We start from the raw sequence: 20,711 nt of genomic DNA on the forward strand, positions 1-20,711 counted from the left end.
GAGATCAAATCTAAACTATCCTTCACCTGAATAAACCAGATAAAAGGAAACTATCACTGATATAATTTGATCATCTGAGTGATTTCAACGCCTTTTTCCTAATCAAGATCAGGCATAGCCGTTGATCCACTCAATTGAGAAATTTATCAGGGAATTAACTAACTACTCGAATCCTAGCGTAATCCTAAGATTTTTCAGTTTGATTATTAAAACTCCACTGATTCCAGCCTACCCCATCCGGCCCATGGGTTAGCCACCACCCTACCACTGGAATCGGTAGAACCAAACAAGTACTCACTCACCCATAATTGAATGCCTTTCTTAACTTTAGCTCTATAAAACAGATACGCACACCCTCCTCTTTAAAACTTTAATTAAAAAATAATCCATTGACAAAACAGATATGGTCACAGATTTCATAACTCAAAAGTTCCATTCAATCCCTTGTTCCACAAAAACAGTACCACTCTAGACTCTCTGTTGGAAGGACCAGCTGGTCAACAAACGAGATCCAGTAATAACAGATTACAATAATCATTTCGTCAACATTCATATATATATCTTCTTCGACATACGTATGGGTGTCCTAAGCACCACGAGCCCGTGCATCGCCTGGTCAGAACCCTCTAGGATCCTCCTTAGGTGTCTTGGTACTTCACTCAGGGACCGCTTTGTCGACCCTTGCCCATCGTACCAGAAGCACACCATTTTTCACCATACCCAGGCTGGTCAAGACCTGGACACGTTTTTGTCGCGTGAGCTATCCCTTGAACACTCCCCGCCAGCTGTTGCAACCAAACTTCCCTTAGATAAACATATATGCCAAATGCTCCCTCCAGCATTCTGGCATAAGATAGTCCTTTAAGAAAATAGGGTTTCTATGCAAGTTTTCAGTTTTGATTTTGTTTGAATACCATGAATAAATCTTAAATCCGTATCCCAATACTTCTAGATCCATGTCTGAATTCCAAACAGAATTCCTCGAATTCTGTTAACTTGATCCTCAGATCAAGTTCAAAAGTCTTAACTTAGTTTTAGATTTGGTGGAGTGCATTTTTCCTGAACTGGGCACATCGTCACATTGATTGAAACTGACGAAGGAATTAGGTCTTGGTCAATAGTCTGAATCAGAGTTTGGGTCTGGAAAGGTTCTTTCTAAAATATCTTTCTTGAAAGGTACTATTTCAATTTCTCTTTTTCTAAATTTTGTTCGTCGAATATTTACTGATTTCTAAAACATGAATTTCCTATGAGGAATAAAATAATCATTTATCTCTATCTCCGACTTCGATAGTTTAATTGAATTTTCTCATTACCATCTTAGTGAATATGAAACGGTAGCATTTCTTCTCACAGATTATCTACTTATTCATTTTTCCAATTTTTACGAAAATTAAACAAAGGATTCAGAGAACCCTTATTTAAATATAAAAATTCTATATGCATCTATTTATGCATAAAATCTAATTCTGATGAAAATCACTCTTTTAATATGAAAGAATTTCTTTTATGCATCCATTTATGCATAAAAATCATTTATGATGAAAATCACACTTTTAATATAAAAAATATATCTTTTATGCATATGTTTATGCATACAAATCATTTATGATGAAAATCACACTTTTAGCATCAAAGAATTTCTTTTATGCATAAAAATCATTTATGATGAAAATCACACTTTTAATTTAAAAAAATATCTTTTATACATATTTTTATGCATACAAATCATTTATGATGAAAATCACTCTTTTAATATAAAAGAATTTCTTTTATGCATCCATTTATGCATAAAAATCATTTATGATGAAAATCACGCTTTTAATAAAAAAATATCTTTTATGCATAAGTGTCGGCTGATTTAGACCTCTGTAGTCCACACAGAGTCTAAGCGTTCCATCTTTGTTTTTCTGAAAGAGAACTGGCGCACCCCAAGGTGAGACACTGGGTCTTACAAACCCTTGTTCTAACAACTGTCTAAGCTGTTCCTTGAGTTTGATGGCTTCAGGAACTGGCGTTTTATACGTGCGCAGGGCTACTGGCTGAGCTCCGGGGGTCAAATCAATCACATGATCTAATTCCCGAATTGGAGGCATTTCAGTTAACTCTGCTAGGAATAGATCATCAAATTCATTTAACCATTCTGGTTCTTTAGCCTTAAGCTTTGACTCTACTAGGTTCATTTTGACAACATTTCTACATCTTCGATTATTATGTTGACTTTGGATCCTCCATTTAAGACCACTCCCTTGAGCTCTTTTCACTTGATCTTCACATTTATTTTGGTTGCATTGCCATCCCTTGTCCAGGGAAGATCTTTACATTTTTTTGGCTACATTGTTATCCCTTGTCTAGGGAAGATCTTTTGGTCAAGCCATATGAAATTCCAAATCATTTCCTTTTGTTTCTCATAGCTTTTGGGTCAGGCCTTGCAATCCCTTTTTTAGAATTTGTGCCTTTAATCTTGGGCATAGGTCCAAAATATTTCCCAAGGACACTTTCATGTTCATGAACATTTCTGTGATTACTGTATCCTTCACTTGCCTCTTTGTTCACATCAAGTTCACATTCATTTTGAGATCCCTATATCCTCTTCTCCTAACCCCACATATTCTCTCTCTTCTTTTTGGGATTCCTTGACCCTCTGGGGATACTTATTTGAGGTTTTGGAGATCTACCAAACTTGACATTATTTTTGGACTTGCTTCAATAAGTGCTCGGCCCATTCCAGAGTCCTTTTAGACTCACTCCCCTGGGCATCTCTGGCCCATCATTTATCCTCATCATTTTATTAAGGCCTGTTGCAAAGGGGTGATCAGTCCCGATGCTCATTTTTTTGGGCTTATCAGGCCCTTCCTTCTTTTTCTCGCTCAAGGCTCCTTGGGCCTAGCATATTTGGTATCTCTAGCCCTTCTCTAATTTGCTCAAGTTTCCTTGGACTTGACGCTCTGGGAATCTCTAGCCCTATATGGTTTTACTCAAGTCTCTTTGGACTTGAGTAAAACCAAGTCTCTTTGGACTTGGATCTTTGAACATCTCTAGCCCTATATGCCTGTAGAGCCAAGTCTCTTTGGACTTGGCTCTACAGGCATCTCTAGCCCTATATAATTTTGATGAAGTCTCTTTGGACTTGGTTCTTTGGGCATCTCTGCCCTATATATTTTTGCTCAAGTCTCTTTGGACTTGGATCTTTGAACATCTCTAGCCCTCTATAGTTTTTGTTCTATTTTTTAATTGATTTTTTAACCTTTGGATGGCTTGTTTTTTTTCCATTGATTTAGTTGCTAACTTTTCTCCCATGAGGTTATGACCCATTCCTCCCATGGGGTTGTGACCCCTTGTTCTTCTTCTTCCAAGGAGGGTGCCTACACAATCTTTGCTTTTTGTGCTCTTATGAGTGCTAATGTCTCCACTTCCATTGTGGTAGATCTACTACTCAAATTTCCACCATTTAACTATTCATGAGTTTTTCTAGATCCGCTCATTTTTCAACTTCATGCCTGATCCTTAGAGGACAATCCTAACTTATGTGTCTAGGTACATGTCAGTAGTAGTAGAAGACCCATTCATTGGTCATGTCTTTGGTGTTTGCTCTGCCATGGCCTCTACCTGGATATGTACCTCCCCCCTTCCTCTTTAACTTGGGGCTACCCCTTGGGTGTCTTGAGCCTCCATTTTATGAAATTCAACTACCCTATTTTTCATGTTGTACCAGTAGTTGGCTCTAAAGTGATTGTACATTAGGCAAATTGCACAGGTAGGAGAATGACTTGGATTCTTCTTTAACATGTCCTTCTATTTTACATTGACCACAAAACACACCTTTCCAATAGTTTACTTACATATTATCTTCCTTTTTCTCGTATTCTTCCATGAGGGCTTGAACTTCTTCCATGATGCTTGGCTTTTTTGTTTTAGATTCTCCTTTCAAGCATTTCTATTTGTCTTTAGAAGAGGAATCAAGTAGGAGAAAAGAGGAAAGAACCAGCGCAAACCTTCTTCTATCCTTAAGGATCTTTACGGTGGGCAAGATTGTTTGACACCCCTCAGATTAGCAGATCCTTCAATTGCAGTGCCAGCTATACCAGTCGCACCTTAGAAGAAATTGATGGATAACTTCAAAATATAAGAGCAAATTTGAAAAGAGCAAGTGATCGACAAAAGAGCTATGCAAATAAACACCATTCCCCTCGAGAATTCAAGAAGGGTGATAAAGTTTTTCTTCAAGTCAACAAACCTAAGCAAAGTTCACTAAATCTTGGGAAGTGTAGAAAGTTGGATGACAGATAATGTGGACCCTTTGAGGAGAGTAGGGGAACTAGCCTATGAATTAGCTCTTCCACCCCTATTGCATGTACAAAATGTTTTTCATGTTAGTTTATTAAAGTGGTATGTACCAGATCCGAATCATGTGCTAAATTATTATGATACAATCCTTGTATCACAAGAGGAGTTCTCAATGTAGTTGGAGCAGATCTTGGATATTAAGGAGAGGAGACTTAAGAATATGGTCCTCCAGGAAGTCTTGGTTCTGACCCTTAGTAACCTAATTTCGAAAAGCAAAACCCTATTTTGTAATTGGAGATATCTCATGCTTCTAGAGAACTCCTAGGTTCTTGGTATTCACAACTACCTAACTGTTTTGGGTTTTCTTATATATACCCGCCATTGTAATACTTCTTTATGATGAAAAACGAAAGTTTGGCAGTTCAGTTTAGTCTTGTTCTGATTGTCCGACTATGAATTCTCTTCTTGGAACTGTCAAGAACAGTCAAGATTTGTGTCTCTAAAACACTGGCGATCCTACGGCCTTCTCTCTCTTCAGAGGTGGATTAAGAACAAAGATCAGATGGGGCAAGAGAAGGAATGAACGATCGAGGAAGAACCAAGAAAGGTTGGTAATTTGTATTTTACATGCTCAGTAGGCTAGAATAGCTTTGGGGTAGGGTATTAGTGATAGGGGTGAAGAGGGCACGTCCAGCAAAGTAGGGCAGGTAGACCCATTTGAGTATGACAATGAGCCTTCCCCACCGAGGGAGGTAGAGGAAGTGATAATTCAAGAGGGAATTGGGGAGGATGCAATAGTGACAGCTGCAAGGGAGCAACTTGCAAAGCATCGGGTTACGTTCACACCAGTGGTGCTGTAGCATTAGTAGCAAGGCGAAGGTTAGTGTATAATCCAACTATTCAAACAACGCACCCTATACCAAGAAGGATTGTTGTGGCACCAAATCTTATCTCCAACCTTAAGGTCAAGTTCGGGACATTTCAAGGCGGCAAGAAGGAAGATCTTGACTTTCATATTAGTCAATTCGAAACAAAATGGGTGGCTAGCGGCTATGATCATGTGTATGGAGATGTGGAAAAATTGGCGCAACTTAAAGCTACTTTGGAAGGGAAGGCTATGGAGTGGTTAAGCAGGGATTTCTAGCCAATGTGTTTGCAGATTATAATGCCTTGAAGGAATCCTTTTTAGGGTGGTTCAGAAAGGAGAAAACTCCAAATGAACTCCTCAAAAAATTTCGACGTGTCCAAGAGAGGAAGCTACGAGTGGAGGATTATGCGCGGAAGTTTAAAACTTTGTTGAATAGGCTGGGGCACACAGAAATGCCTACTGACGAAATGGTGGCAGGTTATTTCATGAGAGGACTGCGCAAAGAGCTAAAGCATTTAGTGGCAAGCTATGATGTAGTAGGGGGGATTTGATGGCTTAGTGAATTTGACAACAAGGGTGGAAAAACGTCTAAGGTTAACAGGGAGTGACGGTTTGGATATAGAATCAGATTTAGACAAGGAGGATGAAATGGAAGAATCGGAATCAGACTCAGACTCTAGGGAAGACTCAGATGAAGAAGGGACAAGCAAAGCAAAGAAGAAACAAAAACACCGCACAATAAAGCAGAAGAAGCACAAGAAAGATGGGAAGGAGAAAGCCATGATGCCGAATAAGGGTAAGTCTAAAGGAAATGAATTAAGTTTATTAGTAGAGAGCCTGAAGGAACGAGGGGTGAAGTTTGGGAAGGATGATAAACCTTTCTATCAGATTTGTGAAAAATTCAGACACTTAACAGCGAACTATTGGTGTAACTCAAATTACAGGGGAAATATTCCATCGGGGGTACAACAGAAGAATTCAGGGGTGAATATAGTGGGGGCAGATATGCAAGATCGATCAAGTCAAGGCTAGTACTCACAAGATCTGAGGAGGAATTGGGCACCTGATAGGGATAATCAGCATTGGTATGATCAGCGGAGAGATTGGAGACCACCAGATAGAGGGAACCAGAATTGGAATCCACCCCGATGGGATAATAGAGGGCGAGACCGAGGTCAAGGCTGGGGAAGAGGTGGACTACCACCATGGCAAAGGAACTGTGGCAATCAGGGACCGCCACCAAGGGAACTCCAAAATCCGGATCCGCCACCTAGGCAGGACAATAGGGATGTTCCACAGGCAAATTTGGTATTCACAGCTCTTACATCGGAAGAGGAGGGTGGTGATTTGAATCTCGCCATGTCATGTGACTATTGTCCTTGCCTGTCGGAAGGTCAAGAGGTAGAAGTGATGGTCATAACTCGCTCCAAGGCAAAATTGAAGGGCCCACTAGATTGGGGTGACTAGAGACGAGTGCGCGATCAAGTCACAGAGAATTTACAAAAGTCTAAAACGGAGGATAAGGATTCGGATGATGCGTAAGGTCAGTGCTGCTAACAACACCTTGCACATCACAATTGATCACCTATTAGGAATAGTACCTATGTTTAGAGAGAAGATAATGAGGAAATTGGGAACAGTCAAAAATGAGAAAGTGGATGGTGAGCTGGAAGTTGAGGATGTTGACCCTAGGGGTAGAGTATCAAAATAGGAAATTTGAAGGAGTATTATTGGATGGTAATTCAGGGGTGAATATACTTCCAGAATCGGAGTATAAGAAGCTCAAAGGTGTTACATTGGATCCTGCCCCGTTCCAGGTAAAGATGGCGGATCAGTTCCAGGTAAAGATGGCGGATCAGTGCCAGATATAGCCAATTGGGATACTGCGACAACAGGAGGTGTGCATATCAGGCTTGAGCTTCAAAATTAACTTTGTAATGCTAAGGATGCCGGATACAAGCGGATCATACCCTATGCTATTAGGAAGACCATGGTTTTGGATTGCGAAATTAAAGCAGGATTGGGTGACAGATGAAGTGACTCTTAAAAAGGGCAGGAAAACCACAAAAATTAGTATGGGTTCAAAGGTGACGATGGATAAGACAGTCAAGTCATTATACGCACAATCCATTCAACTGGCGACAGAAGTTACGGATGTTGAGGAGGACCTATTTCTTAAGTCGAACCCATTGGTCATACCAGTCTTTGAAGTTAATGTTGCTAAACTCCTGGAGAGGTATTGGACTACAAGGATAATGGAGGCGGAAGGTGTGCAGGGGAGGAAGTTAAGGAGAGCGAAGTAACACAAAAAGGCCTATGTTGCAAGTGGGAAGAGAGGATTTTGTGGGACAGGAATTGAGGATGCAGGGACAAGAATCGGAGATTGGCATGGAGGAAGCAGTAAAGAAGGCAGAGGTTATGTATGAACACACATTGGTGTAAGATTCCTCCCCCAACCCCTTTTTGATGTCTAGTATCTTCCCCTGTAATCAACCCTCTTCAGAAATATACAGACCCTGTTGCTAACTATTTTAGCCTAGAGAGAGAAAAATTATTCTAGAGAGAGAATATTCAGATTTTGAATATTTTTGGATAGAAAAATATCTCTTATAATTCAGATGAGTTCCCCTGAAACAGAAATTCAAAAAGAATTTTCCAATGTGCAATTGGAATTATATGGAAATAGGTATAAAGAACCTTAGTCTAAGGGTCTAGATTTTCAGAAATCTTTAGACTATGGTCCAATTAAGGTTCCTATGGGCCAATAGCATCAATCCATGTGTAGGGAAGAGATAAATCCATATTTGTAAAAAGAAGATACCCAAAAATGAGTAAATGCTCACATAAGGTGAAGAGTTAAAAATGTACAAGGTTTATTAGTAAAAAACTATGAGCAATATTAAAAATATGAGATATTTTGGGTATCCAAAAATGAGTAAATGCTCACATAAGATGAAGAGTTGAAAATGTACAAGGTTTATTAGTAAAAAACTATGAGCAATATTAAAATGATGCCATTATGACACATATGTAAGGAAGGGGAATTCTTTAAAGGAGGTGCATATTTCACATAAGATGAAGAGTTGAAAATGTACAAGGTTTATTAGTAAAAAACTATAAGCAATATTAAAATGATTCCATTATGACACATATGTAAGGAAGGGGAATTCTTTAAAGGAGGTGCATATTTCACATAAGATGAAGAGTTGAAAATGTACAAGGTTTATTAGTAAAAAAATTATGAGCAATATTAAAATGATTCCATTATGACACATATGTAAGGAAGGGGAGTTCTTTAAAGGAGGTGCATATTTCACATGCTTGAATGAGTTTTAAACTCATAAAAATTGAGATATTTCATCTCTCCTCTCTCCTCATTCAAGTCTAGTTCCAAAAAGTTAGCTTAACTGACCTAAAAATGGTTAAATATTGACCAAACTGATTTAGAAAATTCTAGAATCAGTTTGTTTGGTTAGAAGCTCAATTTTTCCTATAAATAGAAGCCTCCCCCTTGTTGAAAAATAGTTAGTGTTTATGCATCGTTACTCTACTCCACCTAAGCCAAGAACTGTGAATTCATTTAATAATTCACTAGTTTTTGGAGCTTCCCTCTTTCTTCAATCTCCATTAGTGGCTCCATCAACATACTTAACCAATTGATTGGTTGGGGGCCTCTACCGTGAACAAAGAATCAAGCAAGTTGTAAGGTAATTAGTGAATATTCATCTTTCTATAATTTCTCAATGTTTCTCTCTTCTCAACCCCTCTCAAGCTTGAGAAGTTTAATTGGTATGGTTTTTTTTAAATGCTATTGAAGTTTGAATAGTAGTGAAGAGTTACATAATTTAATAAATGCTATTGAAGTTAATTTTCATTTATGTTTAAATTCTAATGATTCTTATGTAAATTCTCTCTCTCACTCAAGAAATGGTAATACTCATGACCCATTCTCAATCCAAATCAAGCTTTTCATAAAGCTTTTCCTTAACCCAAGATAAAGCTATGCTTGAGGCCAAATTAATGGCTTTTTCTTATGCTTTTATTAGTTTATGTATATTGATGATTCAATCCATTATGGATTAAGGATCCAATTAGAGAATCATTTTAATTATTTCCTTAATGATAAGCTTTATCCCTTAGAAAAATTGAGATTTATCAGTCATAGCAGCGGAGCTATGGCAAAATTTTTATAAAAATTATGCATAAAAAATTTTCATTCAAAGCATAAAAAGAGGACTTCCTACCATATTCTAGGAATCATCATCCTAGATTAATTGAAAGAATTTCATTATAATCATGGAGAAATTGAATTTTAATATTATGCATAAAGGATAAATTTTTATATCAAAAGTGTTATTTTTACCATTTTTATTTCATAGAAGTATGCATAATGGATAAATTTTTATATCAAAAGTGTTACTTTTATCATTTTTAATTTTCATGCATAGAAGTATGCATAAAGGAAAATTTTTATATTAAAAGTGTTACTTTTATCATTTTTAATTTTCATGCATAGAAGTATGCATAAAGGAAAAATTTTTATATCAAAAGTGTTACTTTTATCATATTGGATTTCATGCATATAGGTATGCATAAAAGATATTCTTTTTATACTAAAAGTATGATTTTCCTCATAAATGGATTTTATGCTTAACTTAGATGCATAAGAGAAATTCTTTTATTCTAAAAGTATAATTCCCTACCAAATTGAAATCATGCATAAGAAGATGCATAAAAGATTGATTTTAATTTCGAAAGTGTTAGTCTCCTTAAATGGAATTTATGTATAAATAAATGTGTAGAGAAATCTTATATCAAATAAAAGAATTCTCTTTTAAAAAAAAAAAAAGATATGAAATGTGATAAGATGTGATAAGAGGTGTATGAGATGTGATAAGAATTGATAAGATGCGTATGGAAAGTGATAGGATGTGATAAGAGGTGTGATAAGAGGTGATAAGATGCTTATGAAATAAGTTAGGATGTGATAAGATGAATTAAGATGTGTATGGGGGGATGAGGTAAGAAGTGTATGTGATAGGATAAGATGTATATGGGTTGTGATAGGGCGAGAATGGATGTGATGTAAAAGATTAGATATGAAAGTATATGGGGTTATATAAATGGGAATGTGAAAATGGATGTATGTATGTGGATGTGTGGATATGGAGATGGGAGTGTGGATGTATGAACATGAAAATGGATATATGCATGAAGATGTATATGCATAGATGTAAATGTGGATGTAGATGTGGATGTATAGATGTGAATGGATGTGGATGTATAGATGTGAATGGAAATGTGGATGTGGATGTATGTGAATGTGAATGTAGATGTGGATGTATGTGAATGTGAATGTAGATGTGAATGTGGAATGTGGATGTATAGATGTGGATGTATGGGAATGTGGATGTGGATGTATGTGAATGTGAATGTAGATGTGGATGTATAGATGTGAATGTGGAATGTGGATGTGGATGTATGTATGTATGTGGATGTAGATGTGGATGTATGGATGTGTATGTATGAATGTGGATATGGGATGTGGATGTATAAATAAGGATGTGAAAATGGAGGTAAGCATGTAGATGTGGATGCATGTATGTGAATGTAGATGTGAATGTGGAATGTGGATGTATAGATGTGGATGTATGGGAATGTGGATGTGGATGTATGTGAATGTGAATGTAGATGTGGATGTATAGATGTGAATGTGGAATGTGGATGTGGATGTATGTATGTATGTGGATGTAGATGTGGATATATGGATGTGTATGTATGAATGTGGATATGGGATGTGGATGTATAAATGAGGATGTGAAAATGGAGATAAGCATGTAGATGTGGATGTATGGATGTGAATGTGGATGTGGATGTGGATGTATGGATGTGGATATGGATGTGAATATATGATATGTGATGTGAAGGAATCTGAAGTGAAGAGATGGAAAAGGAGGTGATTGGATGAGTACACATATACATGGAATGTGGAATAAGTAATGTGGATTAATGAGGGATAATGTGGAAAAATGAGAGTTAATATAGAAACTGTATTTGTAAACTGTTTGTAAATGCTGTTTGTAAATGGCTGTTTTATGTCAAGAATGCTGGGGAAGCATTTTGACCGTCTTGTGATTAAGGTCGTGGAGACCTAACTGATAAAGTTGCAACTGCTGACGGAGAGTCAATGGAGGACGTCTCGCGTAGCAAGGTCGACCGAGGTCTTGACCAGCCTCGGTTCGATTAAAATGGTGAGCTTCCGGTACGGTGGATGAGGGACCAAGGAAGCGGCCTATGAGTGAAGCGCTAGGTCACCTGCGAAGGATCCTAGAGGGTGCTGACCATACGGTGCTCGGGCTCTGGGTCGCCTAGGATACCCACGCGTGCGTCGAGGAAGATATTGGAACAAGGAGTAAGAGTTGTTTTCTGGAACCGGGCATGGATCTGGTTGACTGACCTTGCTGGTCCTCAACGGATGAGTCCATGGCTCTTTTATATGGATCTGTTGGTTGATCTTGTTGATCTTCAACGAGAGTCCATCTTGATAAGTGATTATATTGTTGAGTATTATGGGCTAGGAACTATTGAAACGGCCCCTGTGTGGACAGGTGGTGAGCGTTCTAGTTGCCAATGATGCCATAGATACTCTGATGAAGGAATGATGGGAAATTATGAATCAACTGGATAAATTGGGAGATTGTGATCAGTGGTACTATGGTTTCATTAAAGGATTGTTTTAAAGTTAGCTGCAATTTTCATATTGGGTGTGTAAGTGGTGTGGCTAGTTTTATGTTTGCATGAAATTCCGGCTAGGGGGCCTTGGAACTCTTTTCCTTGGTACCCGGGACAAAACCTAACCAAATTCCAAATTGGATCCCATCACTACAGTGGTTGGGCGGTTGGCTAACCCATGGGATCGGATGGGGTTAGGCTGGACTGATGGATCCGTAAATCGAGATTTAATTTCTATTATTACGATAGATGAAGTAAATCCCGGATAGAAATTATTCTATGGATAGGAATCAACGGCTGTGCCTCTTGATGGGGAAAAAAGTGTTGATCCCAATGATCCAAGTGCAAGTTCTTCCTTGATTTGACCAAGTACCGTTAAAGGTGCAGTCAGATCAGTTTGATCAGTAATGATCTTGACTACGTTAGAGTAAAGAGTTATCCTGGTGGAATCGCCCGTGCTTTCCAGGTAAAGGAAGTTTTTCCGGTTTCGGTTTTGGACAAACCGACGGATTAGTCTCTTGTCCGGATATCCGTGGGCGAGGCCCCGAGTGTGGGACCCCTGTCCTACACGAGAAGTGTTACTTCCGCTGCTAGTACCCCAAATCCGTTGCTCGGTGGGAACAGGGATCTCACAATTGGAAAAGATAACCCGAGTAAAGGAGGATGATTTGCAAGACCTAAATTTAGGCATCGAGAAGGCACCGCGGATGGTTAAGGTCACTGCATACATAGAGGAAGAGTTCAAGGGTCAATTGTGGGAATTGTTTATGGAGTTTAACAATGTTTTTGCCTGGGAATACTCAGACATGCCGGGCATGGACGCGAGGATTTGCCAACACTGGATTAATTTAAGGGAAGATGCAATTCCGGTAGTGCAGCAGCACTACAGAATGAACCCAAATTACGCAAAGCAGGTCAAGGAGGAGTTAGATAAATTGCTGAATGCTGGATTCATCAAATTGGTGGAATCAGCGGAGTGGTTATCCTCGATTGTCGTAGTCTTGAAAAAGTTTGGCAAGCTTCGGATTTGCATGGATTAAAGGAAGTTGAATGCTACTACAATTGTTGACCCATTCCCTCTACGCTATATTGATACATTGCTTGATGAGGTTGCAGGGAAGGAGATGCATAGTTTTCTGGATGGATTTTCAAGATATAATCAAATCATGATGGCTGAGAAGGATATTCCGAAAATAGCATTTATAACAGAGTGGGGTGCATTTGCCTACCTGGTTATGAGTTTTGGATTAAAGAACAGGCCTCAGGAATACTCGAAGGCAGCGAACAAAACTTTTGAGCCTTACTTGAAGGACTTCATGAGAGTCTTTATGGATGATTTTTGTGTTTTTGGGGATAAAACAGATCATCTAGAGCATTTAAGGAAGTGTTTCACAAGGTGTAGGATGTTCAGAATGTCCCTAAATCTTTTTAAGTGTGCTATTGCTGTAAGAAGGGGAAAGCTACTTGGCCATGTCATTTTCGATGAGGGAATTTCCATAGATGGGGACAAAATAGAAGTCATTTCAGAAAGTGCCTGTGCCAAAGGTTCATTGGTGGCATGCGAGGAATTTGCATTTCCTGGTAGATATTCTGGCACCTCTCTCACATTTAACCAAGAAGGATATAGAATTTGTGTGGGGGCAAACCTAGCACAAGTCATTTCAGGTTCTAAAGAAAATGCTAGTTGTGGCTCCAATACTACAACCCCCAGATTGGAGATTGTCATTTCATGTGTTTGTCGATGCATCGAATATTGCCGTAGGGGCAATTTTGATGCAGGAAAAGCGGCAAGGATGGTTCAGGCTGATTTACTATGCAAGCAAATTGATGACTTCTATCGAGCAGAATTACATGGTCACGGAACGGGAGGCCTTGGGTATGATCTATGCAGTGCAGAAGTTCCGCCACTATCTACTAGGTAATAGAGTAATTTTTTATGTGGATAATCAGGCGTTGCTGTATCTGATAAGCAAGCCATAGCTGGTAGGCAGGTTGGCAAGATGGATGCTATTACTCCAAGAGTTTGATTTTCTTATCATACATACGCCAGGCCAGCTGCATGCAGTGGGTAGATTTCCTGAGTTGATTGGAAAATGGGGAACCAACAGCGGGCATCTCTGATGAGCTACCAGATGCCTAGATCTTCAACAATTAGGTCGAATCTGTGGACGGATGGTACAAATAGCTGCTGCTGACGTATCTTACGGATGGGGCATTACCACTGTAGTTAGTAGTAGATCAAAGAAGGAAGTTTGTGCTAAGAAGCAGACCATTTTTGGTTATAGTAGCAGGTGCACTTTACAAGCGGGGTATCGATCAGGGGTATCGGTCAGATTATTCAAAGGTGTGTCCCAGAGAAAGAACAGAATGTCGTGTTGAGAGAGGGCCATTATGGAGATTCTGGAGGACATTTTTTCGGGGAGATTACAAGCAGGAAGATATTGCAAGCCGGGCTGTGGTGGCCCTCAGTTTTGAGAGATGCTCATGCTTATGTGAAGGGGTGCATCCAGTGCCAGAAAGTCAAATAGCCTTGGCCATTGGATCGGATGTTGGATCATCCGATTCTACCACTAAAACTAGAACCTTTTCAAAAATGGGGTTTGGATTTCATAGGGCCAATTAAGCCTAAGGTGGCACAAATAGGAAGCACGTACATTTTAGTGGCCACCATAGATTATGCCACTAAGTGGGTGGAGGCAGTAGCATTAAGAGACAACAAGGCTGCAAGTGTTGCTAGGTTCCTTTATAAGAACATCATGGCAAGGTTTGGGTGCCCAATAGAGCTTGTTTCAGATCAGGGTACTCACTTTTTGAATTATGTTATTGAGGAGCTGACAGCTACACATATGATGGTCCACAAAAAGTCTACACCGTATCATCACCGGACTGGCTGAAAGTTCAAATAAGGTGCTACTTTGGATATTGAAAAAGATTGTAGGTGACAATAAGAAGGACTGAGATGATAAGTTGGATTTAGCCTTATGGTCTTTTAGGATGGCATACAAGGTAGCTACGGGCATGACCCCGTTCCGATTAGTCTATGAGATGGAAGTTGTGGTTCCAACGGAGTTTTTAGTGCCAAGCTTGAGGATTTCAGTAGAGCATAGGTTGAGTCCTGAAGCATCATTGGAGGCACGAAGGGATCAGCTTTTACAACTGGAGGAGGATAGGCTTATTAGCGCCTATACGGTGGAAATAATGCAGAAAAGGAGGCAGGCTTGGGTGAACATGCAGGTTAAGTTTAAAGTGTTCCAAGAGGGAGATTGGGTAATGGTCTATAACTCGAAGCTAGGTCCACATCCCAGTAAAGATTGAGGCCGAGGTGCGAATGCCCGAGGTCATATCCATTGATGCATCGCCTACTACAGAGGAGGATGCATCGCCTACTACAGAGGAGGCAGAGGTGGATGTGATTGGGGGGTCATCCGAGTCTTTGCTGGATCTGAATGACCTGAACACAAAATTTTGTTTGAAGAAGGTTGGGTTATGGGAGTTTGCAAATATGCCATGGAAAGTGTGGGGGGCATCAGAGGATGTATCTTGGCAGCTCACTATTGTGCAGAGGTATGAGGGATACAACAGGGGGGGCTGAAGGTTACAACAGGGTATGTGTCAGCAGGGGCCTTTAAGTTGCCATTGGTGAAAGATGCAAATATGCTCAAGTGTCAGATTAGGTGATGTGGGTGGAGTTTGGGCCACCAGCAAGTCGGAAAAATTACTATATGGTGCAGCAGGATGATTTACTAAGGCAAAAGCATGTCAAATGGTACTTGGACAGGGTATGCTTGATGGCCAAGAATACGTACATGAGTAAGGAGTCATTTCAGCCGCTCTACAGTGCGGAGAAGGGGGTAGTAGTGGATTGGGCTTCTTGGGAGTATCAACACCTGCCTGTTTATGATGGTAAAGACAAGAGGAGAAATGTTCATGTGGGGCAGTTGGCTCCATATCAGGCAGGCCTTTGTGCTCATTTGGAAAGTAGCCAAGTCACAACCCATTGGCCAGAAATGCCTTTGGCAAAGTTGGGAATTGCGGCTAAGGAAGGGTCTGTGCAGGTGGGGGTTTTAGGGGACAAGAAATGCAAGGTAGACTGGGGAAAGCCTGAGCAGCAAAAGTCGCCACAGATTTCGGCACAAGCCAAGGATAAAGTGGCAAAGGTGGAGCTTTCTAAGGGTAGTAAGAAGCTAGGCAGAAAGGTGCAATTGTTACGAAAGAAGGGCAAATTGGAAGATCTGCTTCCGGATGCTTCAGTGGGAATGATGTCTAACAAAATGGAATGCGAGTGAGTACCCAGGATGTATGTTCGGTAGTGAGGCTTTGACACCTATGTGGGTGGTCACGAACTGATGGCAAACCAAAGTACAAAGCAAGACTCGTTGCTAAATGCTTTAAGCAACAGCAGTGTATTGATGATGCGATTTTTCTCCTGTTGTCAAGATAACTACCCTGCGGTGTATTCTTGGGTTGGTTGCCAGAGAGGACATGGAACTTGTCCAAATGGATGTTAAGAGAGCGCTCTTGCATGGTGACCTTCATGAGGATATTTATATGCAACAACCAGAAGGATTCATTGAGAAGAGCAAGGAAAAGTTGGTGTGCAAGTTAAAGAAGAGTTTTTATGGCTTGAAACAGGCACCAAGAGAGTGGTATCATAAGTTTCACTCATTTATGCTCTCTCAAGCTTACAAAAGGAGTGACACGGATCACTGTCTTTATACAAAGCAAGCTCAAGATGGTAGTTTGCTGATTTTGATCCTTTATGTGGATGATATGCTAATTGTCGGGAAAAACAATGATTGATGAAATTTCAGCCTTGAAGTCAAAATTGCATGCACATTTTGACATGAAAGACTTAGGTGAGGCAAGTCACATACTCGGTACATGGATGCAGATTATGCAAGTGATTTAGACAAGAGAAGGTCCACTTCTTCGGGCCATGTCTTCACATTCACTGGAGGCACAGTTTCATGGCGATCTCAATTACAAGATTGTGCTATCATGTCTACTACTAAGGCTGAGTATGTTGCAGCGTCAGAGGCTTGCAAGGAAGCTTTATGGCTTGCTCGTCTAGAGGGAGACTTGGGTATAAGTGTTGAGATGCCAGTGCTACATTGTGATAGTCAAAGTGCTATACAGCTAGCAGAGAATCCAATGCTTCATGCGAAGACAAAGCATGTGGCTGTGAAGTATCACTTCATTCATGAGGTGTTGGAGGATAAGCGAATGCAGCTTGCCAAGGTTCACACCAGTGAAAACCCTGCAGATCTTCTTACCAAGGGGCTTCCTTCAAAGCGGTTTGCACATTGTCAGACTTTGACGGGGCATTTGGTAGACAATCATTTCTACCATTTTTGTATGTATATGTAGATATATATATATAGGCACCCTATTACTTAAAGGCACATTGGCCTTTAAGTGGGAGGTTGTTGGGGTGGTAAAGCCCATTGTGCCAGCCCTAAGTAAGTGGGCGATCAGACACCATTCTTTGTAGTCTAACTAATAAGGACTCTCTCAAACCCTAGTCACTCATTGTGACAAGGAGTCCACATCTTGTGTCTTCTTCTTCTTCTTCTCCATCTCTGTGCTACTCCTCACGCACACACGCGCTCCGCGCGCACTCTTCACTAAGCAGATCCACAATGTCTTGTACATACACTGTGAATATGCACAATTTGGCAATGCCTTCACACCAAAACCTATCTCTGATAGCAAATGTCTGCAATATGCACAACACCAGTGAGCACTGAAAAGCTCACGATAAATGTTACCTTCAACCGCATCTTGTAAACACACCTGAATGTCGAATCTACAACACAAACTCTGCAATCTATAGGAATGTTGATCTGAAGCAGTAGATCTACTACCTTTAGATCTCGAACCTTTAGATCTACCCTTGCCACAGTGGGTAATGACCACCAAATACCGAAAAAGTAGAAAAATACAAAACTCGACCTGCTGCTGTAGAAAATGACAAAAATACCTGCACAAACCTTACAGAGCCCAAACGGAGGCTGAAATAGTCTCGAATGGCAAAAATTACTGATCACAAGCTCTATGGCTTGTTTTGCAATAGTAATGCTCCTCTACACGCTCAACAAACCTCAGTCCAATATGAGATTTTCACCCTGCGTGTGTGCAGCAATGCCTGAAAGTTCCCACCTGCTCTAATACCAGTTGAAGTGCACAATCAGAGCATATATGTGTGCATGGAGATGGAGGTGAAGAAGGAGAAGAGAGACACAAGATGTATGGACTCCTTGCCATAATACTGGCTAGGGTTTGTGAGTCCTTATTGTTATATGATACAAAGAATAGGTCAGTGTTAGTGTATACGTCCCAACACTAGTTGCAATTGGATATTAGAATGGCCTAGAATCGTGCTAATTACTCTAGCTCACCATTAGATTCCAGCTTATTTTGGTCTTTAAACACACTTTTTTACATCCAAAGTTCAAATCCTCTTGAGGGAATGTTTCTAAGAGTGTTGGGAACACATGTATGTGCTCATATGTTAGTTTCCACTAGATCTAGCCCTCTACCTCAGAATCGCAATTCCAACATGTTTGAGCTTTTCTAGATCTGACTTCACTAGGTAGTTGAGGATGGTGCACGTAACAATTCCCCAAGTCCTAGTTGCAATTGGATGACAAAAGTGCTAGAATCTTGCTTATTTCTTCAGATTCTATTCTATTTGAGTCTTCAGACACACTTCCTTGCATCCAAAGCTCAAGTCCTCTCAAAGGGGTTCTTTTTGGAGTTTGACAAAACACTCAGACACTCAATTGCCCAAAAAGGCTGTCAGAAGTCCACCATCCCAGAATCACAATTCTAGCAAATTTGAGATTTTCACTATCTAACTTCACCAACCTATAGAGGACACCTAATAGGCCCTATGTACAAACCCTTTTGGTGATTGGATACCAAAATCTCACAAATAAGGTCAATTAGTGCAAATGTTGTGCAAGTCCACTGTCCAAGTGATATTCAATGATTTTTACGATCAAACACATGCAAGGACGCTCAAACAATGGTTAGCAAGCATGCACAAACACTTGGGGGAAGCAGTCAAGAGTAGAATCTGAAGAAATTGCAGAATCCTAGACTTCTGGCCCAGATCTACAAATTTCAACTCCAACTCTCTAACATAGCTTCTTGCAATGTCTTATGATGCTTTTGTGGCCCTGAAAGCACACCTTCAAATCAAGCTATAGCAAATAACGAGCATTTTTGACCCTTAAGGTTTTGGCCTCAAAACTATGGCTTTTGCACCAAACCTCGAGTCGGATCTGAACTACTTAACCTACTCCTAATGCTGAAAGAACATAATGAAAAGTGCAAAATCTAATGAACAAAATAGAAGAACGAAACAATGAATTGCACTAGCGTGCAGAGAGGTTCTAGAATCCTAAATGCCTATGGTCATATGATGCAGACAATGCAACTCGTGAAAGTGCATAAACTCCCAACATATCTCAACCTAACCTATGAGGAGGTCCTCGGTGAGTCTCTCCCTAGCTAGCTTGAGAGTCTAGAATCCTCTATTCTACCCCTCTCAATCCCAAGTGTAAATGAATGCAAATTAGTCTTTTGAAGATCATTACATAAGCTAAAGACTCCCTAATTTAGGTCTTCATCCCCAGTAGCGGTGCCAATGTTAGCAGATTACCATGACGGATGATGCAACATAGCTTGCAAGCACTAACATAAAAATATTAATGCTAGGGAAGTAAACCGATTAGTGCACGGAGGCTACGCAAGCTTGTCAAGCTCTACAAAATCTTTGGACAATCACAAGAGCACCTTAACATAGCACGAAACAAGAATCTACAATGCAATAAGAACACATTGTCAACCTTATCTACACAAACAAATGCAGATGTTTCAATGACCAAACCAACTCCGAACACAACCAAACTTAGTATGCATACTTTGCAGACACTATGGAACAACAACAAGTAGTCAGATCTCAAAACCAAGCAAGTTCAAAATCACAATTCTAGGCTTGCCCAAGGCATAAAAATAGAGTTTTGTGGATTGCATTCGCACTAGGAACATGAGGTAACACTTCCTCAGCACATTCTCATGAAAATAAACATCGATTCAAGCACTAAATCACACAATTAAGCTTTCTAATCATAAAGTTTTAGCAGACAAAAGTCAAATATCAGGCATTTGTGGTTGTACAACAGAGAAGAAATGGCAAGGCAACCAACTCCAATGTTTCTTCTCCTATTAGAAGACCTATGACTACATCGCCTTCCATAGGCAGTAATAATAATAAGTATGAGAAAGTAGGTAATAAAGACAAGAAAAAGATTAGGTGTAACTATAATAAGGCATCTGATCATGTCATTAAGAATTGCCCTAAGCTTAAGGCTAAAGAGAATTGGACATCAAGCAATGCACAAGCTTGCAAAGAATACTCACACTCAACTGAAGATGCAATGGTGATATAGTAGAAGCTCTTAGAGTTCAATAGAATCTTGCACAAAAGGCTATGTGGTTGCAGATCTCTTCTTATCCACGCTTCAAAAGTGAAATTGTCAAAGAGACCCTAAAAGAATTACAAAAATTGGCTTTTATACTCCACAGTAAGGTTGTGGGTTCAATCCTCTTACAACTTGGAAGCTCTTGGCCCCTTTAATTAAATGAATTGCCACATTTTTACAAGAGTGGGTAAAAAAAAGCCTTTGGCTTAAAAAATAAAAAAAATAAATTCCCATAAGGAAATACTCTCTCTTCTCTTTATTTCTTTTGCTCTTGTAGCCACCCATTGCTCGCAATAGTAGAACCATGATGCTTGGTTTACGAGACTCTCAACATG

At 39.8% G+C, this 20,711-nt stretch overlaps 1 protein-coding gene across 1 annotated transcript; it reads left to right on the forward strand.

Annotated features, from left to right (window-relative positions):
• Positions 1-14,665: 14,665 nt before the first annotated feature.
• Positions 14,666-16,768, forward strand: LOC147625521 (uncharacterized). The gene has a single exon (XM_086817793.1). It carries the CDS (start codon positions 15,565-15,567, stop codon positions 16,171-16,173), a length of 609 nt encoding a protein of 202 aa, XP_086673919.1. The 5' UTR covers positions 14,666-15,564; the 3' UTR covers positions 16,174-16,768.
• Positions 16,769-20,711: the final 3,943 nt, after the last annotated feature.

The sequence above is a fragment of the Cibotium barometz genome, chromosome 23, assembly GCF_041138505.1.
Source record: "Cibotium barometz isolate CiBa-2024 chromosome 23, ASM4113850v1, whole genome shotgun sequence".
Classification (NCBI taxonomy): domain Eukaryota; kingdom Viridiplantae; phylum Streptophyta; class Polypodiopsida; order Cyatheales; family Cibotiaceae; genus Cibotium; species Cibotium barometz.

What these genes read in the sequence shown, in the direction of transcription:
- LOC147625521 (XM_086817793.1), top strand. Translation starts at nt 15,565, where the DNA reads ATGTGGGTGGAGTTTGGGCCACCAGCAAGTCGGAAAAATTACTATATG.